General features: G+C 33.2%; 2 protein-coding genes across 4 annotated transcripts; both read left to right on the plus strand.

Moving 5' to 3' along the window:
* Positions 1-7,087: 7,087 nt before the first annotated feature.
* Positions 7,088-10,538, plus strand: LOC116143218 (calcineurin B-like protein 10). Of its 2 annotated transcripts, XM_031428661.1 has the most exons (9): positions 7,088-7,177; positions 7,266-7,437; positions 7,753-7,835; positions 8,925-8,984; positions 9,356-9,464; positions 9,561-9,613; positions 9,718-9,798; positions 9,881-9,993; positions 10,110-10,538. In XM_031428661.1, the coding sequence occupies exons 1-9, from the start codon at positions 7,127-7,129 to the stop codon at positions 10,162-10,164; spliced, it is 777 nt and encodes a 258-aa protein (XP_031284521.1). In that variant the 5' UTR covers positions 7,088-7,126; the 3' UTR covers positions 10,165-10,538. The 2 variants fall into 2 exon arrangements, 1 of the variants encoding a protein (XP_031284521.1); XR_004130097.1 differs by lacking the exon at positions 10,110-10,538 and having other exon boundaries at positions 9,707-9,798.
* Positions 10,539-11,061: 523 nt separating this feature from the next.
* On the plus strand, positions 11,062-13,604 carry LOC116143217. 2 transcript variants are annotated; one of them, XM_031428659.1, is made up of 6 exons: positions 11,062-11,339; positions 11,778-11,848; positions 11,933-11,994; positions 12,090-12,599; positions 12,674-12,764; positions 13,253-13,604. In XM_031428659.1, the coding sequence occupies exons 1-6, from the start codon at positions 11,198-11,200 to the stop codon at positions 13,337-13,339; spliced, it is 963 nt and encodes a 320-aa protein (XP_031284519.1). In that variant the 5' UTR covers positions 11,062-11,197; the 3' UTR covers positions 13,340-13,604. The 2 variants fall into 2 exon arrangements, with proteins under 2 accessions (XP_031284519.1, XP_031284520.1); XM_031428660.1 differs by having other exon boundaries at positions 11,167-11,339; positions 11,771-11,848.
* Positions 13,605-13,726: the final 122 nt, after the last annotated feature.

Below are 13,726 nucleotides of genomic sequence, written 5' to 3' on the forward strand. Positions count from 1 at the left end.
AAATAATCAATCAGTTCAAACTACTCACAATCTATTACCTAGAAAAATGAAGCGACTTCTGATGGTGGTGAGCCATCTTTTTTTGGGTTTCTAAATTATACAATCAGTAAAAGGTGAACCAGATGCATTAGGTATACCCAGAAGACAAATCAACTGAGAGACCATCAAGCTCAAATCACATAAAATAAAACTAAAAATAACAGCTCTAGTAAGTCCTTACTACAGAAGACCAAGTTAAACATGGCATTTTGACCAGCATTACCACTTAAAAGTTCACAATATACTACTACTAAGAAAATTTTCCTTCAAAATTATTTGTGCAGTATTGCATCTTCATGGCAAAACTTATGGAACGAGATGAAAGGCACCAACTGGCAAGTCATGCGTATAATACATATGAACTAAGGACCCATCTGTATATCTATGCATATTATAGAGCTGAAATTGGACTTTACAGCTGTTACAGTGTCAATTTTCATAATCCTTTAGAACAGACTCCTGCAATGTAACTTTTCCCATTACAAGTCAATATTGCCTTCAAAACCACTTGAAAACAAGCTCGATGCTAGCTTACATAGTTAAATACTTTCATATCAACTCTTATATTCATAATAAGTCACTGCATATGCCAAAGAGAAAGAAAAGCAAGAGTTCATCAATGATATAAAAATTACCACAAGGAGATCCTTTTTTGACGCTTCCATTGGCTCAACAATACGAGTTTTGTCCAAAACACCATCCAAATTGAGGAACTGGCATATGCGACCCCATTTAGAAGAATCAAGTGGATGCCTTCATCCATTGCATAGACAAGTCAAGAAAACAGTCTATTAACTACTCAAGTTCAGTCCACAACCCACCAAATTTAATGGAATTGGATTTTTTTACATTATCCATGATTAGCACAACATCCTGTTAGGGAAAGTTATACGATACCTAAGTCCAAATTGTTTCACGGTGAGCAATAATGGACTAAATTTCATCTTGGGCTGGAAAGGTCTAAACAAATAAGTCCAAAGCTAAACTCTAGGAATTAGGCACGTTCACGCTCTAATTGAAAACGCATATATTAAGCTAGTTAACCAAATTAATTTAAACTCTTCTGTACTTCAAATTGATTATACTCTTTTACATTTCTTCACTAATCCGTTCAAATAATAATGAAAAAAAAATATAAAAATAAAATCACATAAACTGAAAGAAAAAGAAGTAAGAGCCTCAGCTTCTCTATTCCAAGAAACGAAATATCGTAAGCGCATGAGTAAACCATTGGGACCTGGATAAAACAATAAAAAATTATCAGTCCAAAAAAAAAATTTAACAACGTGTATAACTTGTAAAAACATATCAGTGTTAGGTTACCTTGGATGGGGAACATCGAAGTAGAGCTTGCTGGAGAGAATTCTGTTTCGCCGAAGAGTTTCAGCGTCAGTTGCAGTTGAGGTTGATGAAGAAGATGACATTGTAAGATTTCGCGTGTATGTCAATATAACATTACCGAGTTTCCGAGTTGACTCTACGACAATCGGTATGAATTGGTTCTTCATGGGTAATTGTCCAGTAAGTAAGTAGAGCGGATAAAAGGGGAAACATAAAAGCAGTGTTGAATTGAGATTCGTTGATCTTACCAGTTACCGCTAATAGGATTGCCATTTGGCGCCTTCAATGAATTGGTTTAAACATGCGGCTACGTAGCGTGGAAATCTAATCGGTGACATGGTAAAGGTGATATCATTGTCGGTTAATAGTTGTAGGGTCAATAACAATCACCCTCTATAACTTCACACTTCAACCATGGTTTCTGAAGTCAATGGTTGCAAGGTATTATTCTCTAAAGTTACAGAGGGGGTAATTGTCGTAACCAGTAGTTTTATACCACTACGGGCTTAATGGACCTATGAACGGTGGATTTTTGTTACAGGGTTAACGGTGCCCGTTACTGTAGAAAAGTAAGGCCCGTGAATACTAGATATCAAGAGGAAGCTTCTTGTTATCCGGATCATGTTTTTCACGAGCAAATGATGGCTGCAATGAAACTTAGCGAATTGATTAATAAAACGGTGCGATAAGCATTAGTAATAATTTACAATTCCTTACAACGTTGGCAATAAATATGCCATTTGAAGACTAGGAAAATTGGAATAAATCCTGAAAAGAACACTTAAAAGATATAAAGATATAAAAGTGTAATATTATTTATTTATTTTTGGTAACCGAGATGTCCAAATCAGTTAATGCACACCTCAACTAATTTGTTAGGTACATTGAACACTTTACAAGTTCAAAGAACTAAATAAACCATAATATTATTGTGATAAATAAATTCAAGATTTGAATTTAGGAACTCAAGAAATATTGTAAACCTCATTGACCAATAAACTCATCCCTTAGGTTAAGTGTAATATTATTTGTGAAACAGTTTTTAAAATAATTACAAAATTAAATTAAATTTTAAATTATTCGCGAAAGGACAATAAAAAATATACCCGAATGAATATAACCACTAATCATTTAGGCCTCATAATCCATAAATCAAATATTGCAAGGTGGAAAATGATTTTTCCAGTTTCCACATAACTGTGCGATTGATGAGTTTAATGTAAATGATGTAAATGTAAAGATATTTAATTTATAACCACATGTTGGGTAAGTGTTATAATCAAGTGAGTGGTTGAAATTCAGAGGCATCATTGACATTAAGATATGGACGATAGCCATATCCAAACCGTATATTAGTTTTCCGTTTGAAAATTATACAAGTTATTCCATTCAAAATAATTAGAGTATGATATTTGATCATCCGGTACTTGTAACTTGATATTACAACTGTGATCACGTGAAGTTAATGTTGCGTCTTGGTCTCCTAGATGCAGTGATACGGAAAACGTCCATTCGATCTAATTTCGTCTACTAAATTCCAAAATGACCAATACTTCCCTTAACGGGCCATTGGGCCATCGGTGTCTCCGTTAATTTTTTTTTTTTTTTTTTTTTTTTTTTTTTACCCATTTTGATCAATATTTTTTTTTTGCTAGTTGTCTTCGTAAACTATTAATACGAGATAACAACTTTTTCCCACCAACGGTTTAAAGATGTTTTTTCATCCATAGATTTTTAAAATATTATTTTAGTACTTAAAGTTAGTGATTTTCATGGGTGAAGAAGTGTCATTAGATCATTATTTGGGTAAAAAAAAGTCGTTTACCTTTATTAATACTATACTAAATTAATTGAGGCAAGGGGCTCCAGTTGAAATGGATAATTTCTTCAATGATTTTACCTAACTATTAGCAATATATATATATAACATTTCTATAGTTATACTTATAAAATATTATAAAATTTGGGTAGTTTGATTTAGATAACAAAATGGTATTTTAAAAGTTTATGGGTAGAGAAGTGTCGTTAGACCATTATTTGAGTGGGAAAAAGTCTTTTACTCTTATTAATATTATACTAAATTAATTGAGTCAGGGGAACTCCAGTTGAAATGGATAATTTTTCGATGATTTTATCTAACCATTATATATATAATAAAATATTTCTATAGTGATACTTTATATAGGACCAACTTTTATATAATCATAAAAACTTATAATCTCAATTTGGGATAGCTATAAATAAGAATAAATTTTACATTATAATAAATTATAATTTTTTTAATTTCCGTCTTAGTAAAATTGCATCCACATAATAATAATTTCTTATATTGTAAAAAAATATATGTTATGTTACATTAATTTTTTTTTAAATATAATATTTATTTAAAGTTGTTTGGGATAACGATTTATACTTTAGAGTTGTTATCACATCTTTTGATTTACAGGTACATTAAAATTGGAATAAATCCTGAAAAAAACACTTGAAGAAGATATAAAGAAATAAAAGCATAATAGTATTTATTTATTTATTTTTGGTAACCAAGGTGTCTGTGCCAACTTACACGTATCTCAATTAATTTTTGAGGTCTATTGAACACCTTACAAACCCAAATGACTAGATAGACTATAATATTATTGTGATAAGTAGTCTTAAAGTTTAAACTTTGAACCAAAAAACTCAAGGAATAGAGCAAATCTCTTTGACCGCTAAGCTCACCCCTAAGGGGATGTTTGGATTAGGGGTAAATAAGATAACGAGGGTAATATTTGTTTATTTTGCAAGATTTTTGTGTTTGGTTTGCAAGTAATAAAATAGTACAGTAATCTTTTATTGCAAATAGTGGTTGCTGTTGGTAATGTGAGAGGTAATCTTATTACCTTGTTAGAGGGTGTTATTAAAACATTACCAGGGTAATATGATATTTCTTCCTATTTTGCCCTTAATTAAAAACCATTTCGGACACAATTGCCCTCAAATATTTACCAAATAACAATTACCTAACCCTCTTACATTTGAAAAATTGGCTAAAACACCCCAACCACAAAAATAAATAAATTAAAAGTTAACAAAATACCCCCAACCACCCAAGACCATCGCCGGTCGTGACTCACCACTGCCAGCCGTCGGTGTTAGTCGCAGTAATGGTGCACGACCGGTGGGATTTTGCCGATCGTGCACCGGTAAGGCCTTTTCCGACCAAATCTGGGATTTCTATGGTCGTTTCATGACCAAAGATGTGGCCGTGAGATGACCACAGATCTAGCTGTGAAATAGCCACGGATTTGGCTGTTTTTCGGCCATGGATTTGTGATCCGTGGTCATTTCCTACTTTGCCAACGAACAGTAAGCCATATACGGCCAATCGTGTAACATTCCATCGATTGCTGGTGATGCCCAACGGTGGTGGCTGCCTACCGCAGTGGTTTGGGGAGGGTAAAGATGATTTTGCTATAAATTAAAGTTTTATATAGTTGTGATGTTTTAGCAAAATTTAAAATGTAGGGGGTTAAAAAAATGATTCAAAAAATAATAATAAAAAATACTATTATATTAATATTTAAAAATGAGGGTAATTTAGTAATCTATATAACATACCCATCCATTTATCCTCTAAACCAAACATATTATTTACCAATTTATTCGAACTAACCAAACACATTTTCTAAACATTTATAATAATTTTCAAGATGATATTTCTTTCCGTTAATATAATATACCTCTATAATAAAGTATTATATAATCTAAACACACCCTAAGGGTTAGGTGTAATATTATTTGTGAAACAGTTTTTAAATAATTACAAAAATTAAATAAAAATTTAAATCATTGGCAAAAGGACGATAAAAAATATACCAAAATGAATATAACGGCTAGTCATATCAGGCCTCATAATCTATAAAGCAAATATTGCAAGGTGGAAAATGATTTTCCCAGTTTCCACATGATTGTGCGATTGATTAGTTTAATGTAGATGATGTAAATATAAAGATATTTAATTTATCACCACATGTTGGGTAAGTGTTATAATCAAGTGACTGGTTGAAATTCAGAGGCATCATTGACACTAAGATTTGGACGACAACCAAATCCAAACCGTATATTAATTTTCCGTTTGAAAATTATATAAGTTATTCAATTCAAAATAATTAGAGTTTAATATTAGATCATGCGGTACCTATAACTTGATATTACAACTTTGATTACGTGAAGTTAATGTTGCGTCTTGGTCTCTTAGATGTAGTGATACGGACAACATCCATTTGATCTAATTTCGTCTGCTAAATTCCAAATGACCAATACTTCCCTTAACGTGCCATTGGGCCCTCGGTGTCTTCGTGAATTATTAATATGAGTTAAACAACTTTTTCCCACCAATGGTTTAAAGTCGTTTTTTAATCAATAAAATTTTAAAATATTATTTCAATACTTAAAATTAATAATTTTTGTTAATAATTAAAAATTCGTTATAAATGAGGGTAAAATAGTGAATTAACATTTTACATTTGAATTCTGAAATCAAAATTACATAAGACAACTTTCTTCCTCTCTTTTCTTTATTTCTCTTTGTCTATTACCTTTCTCAATCGCACCAGGCAGCTTTCTCTCTTCTCCTTCACTTTTATTTTCTTCCTTCTTTCTCTCTTCCCATTATTTCTCTCTTTACCCCCACCTATCCACCCGTTAACACAACAAATGTCAACTTCTTCCAGATCTAAGACAAGGCACGCCACATCTTCATCATTGTATTTTCGTATTATTATCTTTATGATTATTTCTTTTTTCTTATTTTCTAATTGCGATAATAACTATTAAAACAATGAATTGAAATTCTAATACATAATATTAAAACATGAATTATAAAACAAAAAATCAAAACAATAATTTTTGTAACTACACCTTTATTACATTATAACATTTTTATAATAATAAATTAGTTTAATCATACTTCAATCAACCATTACATAATTAATAAAAAAAAGAAGCATCGTATTCCAATTCCAAGTTCAGATTAATATTATATATGTATGTAATGGTCAGCAAGAATCAATAATGTTAATAACAAATGAGATAATAATGGTTGTAAACGTAACCTCTTGCAACAACCACGTTACGATTTTTATAATTGTTTTACCCAAAAGCTGTCCATTCCCCTTATTTTAATGAAAAACAGTCCATACGCTTTACGAGGGTCCAATCTTCACGGCCTCCGATCCCTCATTAAAAAAATGCTAACTAACCATATTCTTTATTTGGATGGAAAGCCTCAATTATAAATTAAAATAGTTAAGACCCCAGCCCATTCAATAATTTAAATAAATAAAGATTTAAATAAAAAGTTAGTATTTAAGGGAATTATTGGGTTGTCTTGTTGGGCGGCAAACGTGTGGCCCACCCGGACCCAGTACTAGGAGAGAAAACACGGCTCTTGGATGAACAATGCAAATAGTTCTGATGTGAAAAACAAGGAATACATTTTTGTGCATAAAATAATTAAAAAAGTAATGGACTTATATTATATGTAGTCCATTTAATACGAGTGATTATGATTTATAATTGTTTTGGTTGTTTTAACTTTTACCTCATAAATAATGAATTGAAAGTTATGGAGGACATAAGACACGCGTCAGTTTAGCACAGACACGAAGATAGTCCCTGTAAATAAGAGTAAACATGACTGATTCTCCGACGAAGTAACCGAGAATTAGAGACGTAAACAAGCTCTCATGTCTTTTCGCTTGCTTCCATGGACTCCAACAATAACAGCTCTTTTATAAGAGCTTTCTTCCATAATAATGTATCAAATCTCTTGTTTATGTCAATTTCTTCAAACTGCTTGGGAATTGTTATTTGATGCTTAATTTTTTATTGGTTTGTTTGACCAGAGGTCCAGCTCTTTATCAATAGCTGAACGGATCTGTACAGCTTGTATACCGTTCATAGCCATCATAGAGGTTCTAGTAATCTCTATCGTTGGCAGTTGCGAGAATCGGCAACCACCCAAGAAATGCCGCTTAGCCATCAGAGATCTGGCTCGACTCGCTAATGAATCTCGATGTAATTTTCTCCTCTACCTTTGCTTCTGCTTTTCAATTTTTATCTTTTAATGTGTTTGGTACTTGAGAAATTACAAAATTTAACACTATGTTTTTGCTTCTTATAACAACTGGGTTTTTAAATTTGACTTTTTGAAATTCATTAGTTTTTGATTGCTTTCTTCCAAGTTTTTATTAAAAAACTAAGGTCTAAGCATATTGACATAAAGAAGAGACTAATATCTTCTGGAAAGGTTTTGGAAAATTATTGTCTGCAAGTGATTTTTTTCTTTAGTTCGCGACTGGGATTTGAATGCTGGTGCTTTTGCTCATGCAGTTACTGTTAACGAAGTGGAGGCTTTGCATGAGCTTTATGATGGTTTGAGTTGTTCGATTATCAAAGATGGGTTGATTCACAAGGTAAATTGAAAATCTAAGTTTCTTGCCTTAAAATCTGCAGTCTAGAAGCTATGGTGTAATATTTTCTTGGTGTCCAGGTCGTTGATTAGTTAAGAACCTATATGACATTTGGACTTTGAATTGACATTACAGGACCTGGCATATTGACATTGGTTTTACAGTAGGATCTTGTGTTTTAATAGCTTCTGAATCATTCACTACTTCTCAGTTGATATATTTAACGAAAGCAGAACTATAAGAATTCGGCGACACTCAGTTATATTTGAAGCAAGGCATTGAAGGATTTCAATATCTGAGAATTTTGTGACAAATGTGGTCTCGGGTTTCCTTTTCAGAAGTAATTCTTATGTTGAAAAACTACTTTAGGATTTGGTTATTATTTATTTATTTTCTAATGTCTTATACCCAAATCCTACACTTTTGCATGACTCTAGATAAGGCTGAGCAAGCATCTCATGCTTCTTGTGTTATTCTCCCCATGGTGAGTGTGCAGTAATATTTTGAGTTAGAAAAATTGACTTTAAGAACGGTTGTTGCTTTTGGCAAGTTATGCTAGGTGCTTAGTTGAATCTGTTGGCCTACCAAGATGATGAGTGAAAGGCAAAAACACTGTTCATTGTAGAGATTTTTCATCCAAGTTGTGGATACGATTGATGGTAACTTGATGGAATTTGACTTAATGTTGAGATTGATAGAGAACCGTTTCAATTCTTTGTGTTAGAATCATATAATTGGTTCTATCTCAGTGTTTCATGTGTTTATCAAGTGGAGAAAACAAAAATATAAAACTGAATGTCTTGCATGTGATTCTTGGGTCATAGGTGCAATACTGGTTTCAAGAACTTGTCCCTAAAATCTTGGTCTGGATGATGATGATGTAAGAGCTGTTGAAAATAGAAAAGAAATTAAAGGATTTTAACACTGAACTGGCACATAAAAGGTGTCTTGTAGTCATTCTCACTTGTGTCTATTAAAGGCATCCTCTTTCATTTTGGGTATGCATCAGTGTTTTTGTTTGATTCTTTTTGCAAATAGTAATTTGTTTCTTGCATATTGATGTGATTATTGTTTACGATTGTTAACTTGTAGGAAGAGCTCCAGTTGGCACTCTTCCATACTCCACAAGGCGAGAATCTTTTTCTGGATCGGGTAATCACATTGGAACCATCTCTTAGAATTTTATCATGGTATGGTTATTGCTTTGACTTGATGCTGTACTGGAATAAACTATGATAGAAAGGGCAGGTGAACAACTGATCTAGCTTTTGAACAATTGTTATAGGGTGTGGGCGTGACTTGCCTGACTGAATCTTTTTCATTTGTTCAGTGCAGTCAAAGTGGAAGTTTGATATACCAAAATTAAAGTTTCACAAGTTTGATGTACCAAAATCAAGTCCACAAATTTGTTAGCAAACTTCATATGGTTCTGAACCAAATAATAGAAGTTTGCTAAAAACAAAAGTTTTTCTTTAGTCTTACACATCAATACATGTATACAACTGCTGCATTTGTTTTTGTAGGTTTTCGATCTTTTTGATGAAAAGAAAAATGGTGTCATTGAATTTGAGGAATTTGTTCACACACTCAGCATCTTTCATCCCTATGCCCCAATGGAAGAGAAAATTGATTGTAAGATTTGTAGAGAAAAAAATTTGGAATCATATACAACCAACATTTAGCTCAAGAAATGTTAATCTTCAGACTTTTTTTTTGTTTTGTTTGCAGTTGCGTTTAGGCTATATGATCTGAGACAAACAGGGTTTATTGAGCGGGAGGAAGTGAGTAACTGTTTGTCAGTAGTTGAATTCTGAAAACTGCTGATAACTGATGTTTCAGGGCACTTGTTGGCTTTTTAGCTAATGTGTTTGAAGAATGTTTTCAGGTTAAGCAGATGGTAGTTGCCATTTTGAATGAATCCGAAATAAAATTGTCAGATGACCTTGTTGAATCGATCATTGACAAAGTAAGCTATTCATTTTAACTTCCTTACTTGAGTCACTTTCTTGGGCATTTTGATACCCATAGCAACCCTGCTGACCCTGCAGACATTTGCTGATGCTGATACTGACAAGGATGGTAGAATCAATAAAGATGAATGGAAGGAATTTGTGATTCGTAATCCATCCCTTTTGAAGAACATGACTCTTCCTTATCTAAAGTATGTGAGTTGCTCCTCGTTGGAATTTGGTCGTTTTTTATCCTATGCTCCCTAATTGTTTGTCGTTCCTTGCAAAGCTGATTATTATGCTTATTTTAATTATTATCATCTTCCAGGGATGTCACGACGATATTTCCCAGTTTTGTTTTCAATACTGAGGTTGAAGACTGAAAATCCAAGATGCTTTCAACCTTGGTGATTTAGTACATAAGAAGCTGCATTGTATGTTATGGATTTTCTGCCATTTTGCTTCAAGGAGGCTTTGATCCTGCTAGACAATTCATGTGTATTGGGTTTTGACAAGGCAGCATGCCCTGATTTCATACAAACGAAAGTAGAACAGTGGGGATGTTCTTATCGACCTCTCAGCTACAGGCATAGCGTACAGTTTTAAAATGAGCTGAGTTGCTTTAATCCAAAGCATTGTATAGAGAGTAGAAAACTCGATTTTTTTAATGACTGTGTTTTGTATTAGATACTATTGTAAATTGTTTTTCCTGGTAATCTAACTCACCTGAGGCCGTGGGAGTGAAGATTTTTCTGAATGTTGAAGGATTGTCAAGGAACCTTAATACTGTCCACTTTGGAGAAATTCAGAATTGAGGGTTTTGATTGTTTCATTGCACCAACAACTCAATTTCCAAATTTGATCTTCTACATGTTCCCTATATAATATAATGTCATGAATTTGGATGCTCATAATCTGGTTATATTAAACTATCAAAATAAAATTCTAATATGTTGTCAACCACTTAACTTTTACGTTTTTGAAATTTATAATAATTCACTACCTAATCAAACAGCCGTGGGTTGCTTGCTTAACGATAGTCGACTCAAATAAAATAATCAATCAGTTCAAACTCATCATAAAATGAAAACTATTTTTTAAGATTTTTTTTAGAGAGAGGTTGTAAATAATATAGAAATAAAAATATCAAAATCAAATATAATTAGCTACCATTGATGTGGAGTGGTAGTGGTGGATAAGTGTATTATTTGAATATATTAATATGATAGTTATTAAGCTTTTATCTAGTTTAAATATGTTAGTACGATGGTTACTTAAGCTTTAATCTAGTGAATAATTGCAAGACAAGAGTAGTTCTGTCCGGACACCCGATGATTAAAATAAAAAAAAAATCAATATAAATTTAATCCCACCCAAATACCAAGGACGATTCTCTCTTCACTCTTGCTGCTCTGAATGGCGGACAAGCCAAGCAAAGCTCTGGTGTTGTACGGTGACGGGTTGCCCCGTTTCGTACACTCATCGCACACCCATCTCCACTCTTTTGCATCTAAAGCTTCCTGTGGCTTCTTGACCCTCCCTAATGCACCTCCCTCAGGTTTGCTTTTACCTTTTTTTATTTATTTTTATTAAATTTTAATATCGCACCTACAATTCCCCTGTTCTTTCAATTGTTTTACTTTTCCAACTGCATGTGGGATCAAAAGTAAAATAAGGAAAAAAAATAATAATACACCGAATTTTATGATTTAACCAAAGTACCTGCTCAAATATATCGAGCTAGCTCAGATAAACTTACTATTGGTGTTAATGAATGATAAATCATAGTAGTTTATTTCGATTTGTTGTAATTGGGCTTGTTTTTTTTTTTTTTTTTCCTAACGGCTTATTTGTATTTGATCTATTAAAGCAGCATTAGATTGAAACTCATTGATTCTATTATGACTATTTTGACATTCATTGTAACCGATTCCAGCCTACAATTCAAAGTTGTTACATCTATGATTGTTGGGATTTACTTGGATTTAGATTGCAGAAAGCGAGGATGAGCGAAGTGTTAGAGAGTTTGCAGTGCTGCTTGATGCATGCCAAGCTTACCTTAATATGGTGAAATTCTCTTTACTTTTAGTGATTGGAAACCTTAATTTCTTATAATGTACATCTTATAGTTCTCATTCCTGGCTTTTTCAGATTGGACATACTAGTGAACTAGAATGCCAGGAAAAATCTGTAATTCCAACTTTATCCGACAGGTGACATTACTTCCAGTTTTTGCTTGAAGTCTTGGTTTTTGTTGGCAAGAGGTTTAGGCTAATATTGGTCAACATGCTTCTTTATTGCAATACAGGTTCATGGGAATGAGAGCTGCTTTAATCACAGACAATTCAAGGATGAAATCTTTTGGTGGGAAACTTGGCTTTACTACATTGCAATTAAATGAGTTATGTGGAACCAACGACTCCCTGGCTGAATTATCAATAGACGTTTTGGCCAGTGAGATGCTAAAGTTGCTTGGATTTCAAGATGGGAAGATGGTGGAGGCATGCCAGTATGATTTAGTGTTTCTGCACATTGGGGCTGGTGAAAAGATGGTTCATGAGAAACAGAAGGCTGTTGCCAATGATGTGGAATATATTAATTCTTTGGTTGGTGGTATTATGCAAATAGCTCAACCTGGATCTGAAGTTGGTTCCCGTTTGCACTTATCTGTTCTTATGAGCTATGGGTGTGTCTCAGAAGCTGATGATTCTGATCTGTCAGTTTTGATTTCTACTGATGAAAAAAACTCTTTTCTTTCGAAGCTCATCCCTCATCAAAGTTACACCATGAAAGGAGAAAATCCCCGGAATGATGTTAGGTAGGAAATAATGTTGTCTATTCTTGTATCACATTTACATGTCCCAATGACTTTGGCTGATTTGTGATCAACAGGCACCATTGCCCAATGTTAATCGCTCAGTGGCAGTATGCTGTGACCCGCAAAGATATGGCAGAGAAATTTTCTTTTAAAGATTTTAAAGAGGTATACATTTAGATTATAAAATGTTATATTGAGCTTGCTTTTTTTAAATTATTAAAAATTCATAACATTCTGTTTAATTAACAATTATTTGAAGTACAAATTTCATATGCTCTTTGTAACATTACTATTTGCCAATGATTTCTAAAGTTAAATGATTTGTAATATTATACAGATTAGTGCCATTCTGTGCCATTCTTACTTTTTCATGAGTTCTTTGAATCATCCATCATAATATGCTGAACTTGTTATGGGATTAGTGTCTTGCCTGTCAGAAAAGGGCTAGTTTGATCCCTAAGGACTTCTCCTATCTTCTCATGCATGTTTATGCAAGTGTTGAATTAAAACTAGAAAAGAATAGTTCTGTTTCCTTGGTTAGTTTGTCCAGGATGTGAATTCATTATAGCAAATGGAGGATTCTAATCTGTTGGTTTTACTAAAAGGTGCTTTATTACTGTTAGTATTTTAAATTAATTTCCTTTCCAATGCAGCATGGTGGTAATCTCGTAATACCCGCTGATAGATTTCTGTATGAGGTAGCATTTAAGCTCTGGAAGGCCCCCAAGTATGGAGCATAAGATGGGAAATCTACTCTGGAATGGTTTCCAACTTTTAGATGCGGCAATGAAAGATAAACAAAGAGTTGTGCAGTTCCTGCTGATACAATTATTTGTATTTTTAATCTTGATTTCGTTTTGCAAAACCGATCTTGGTATAAAGACTTTTAGTCTCATTTGCCCATAGTGACGAGGGCCAACTAATGTCAGTGACGTTGTTGCAGTTTTTGATTTAAATCTAATAATCTATCATCCGATGAAATTTGATAGAAATGGGCATTATGAATTCGATTCTGTTAATTTTGAGGAAAGGTCAAAAGGCTACCAGCTGAATAGTTTAGCTTACTCGTGTATACATAAGCGTATGACTGAATAGCTGCTGTCACTCGGAGGCAAATGGCTTCATAT

Source organism: Pistacia vera, unplaced genomic scaffold, assembly GCF_008641045.1.
Source record: "Pistacia vera cultivar Batoury unplaced genomic scaffold, PisVer_v2 Contig427, whole genome shotgun sequence".
NCBI classification, from domain to species: domain Eukaryota; kingdom Viridiplantae; phylum Streptophyta; class Magnoliopsida; order Sapindales; family Anacardiaceae; genus Pistacia; species Pistacia vera.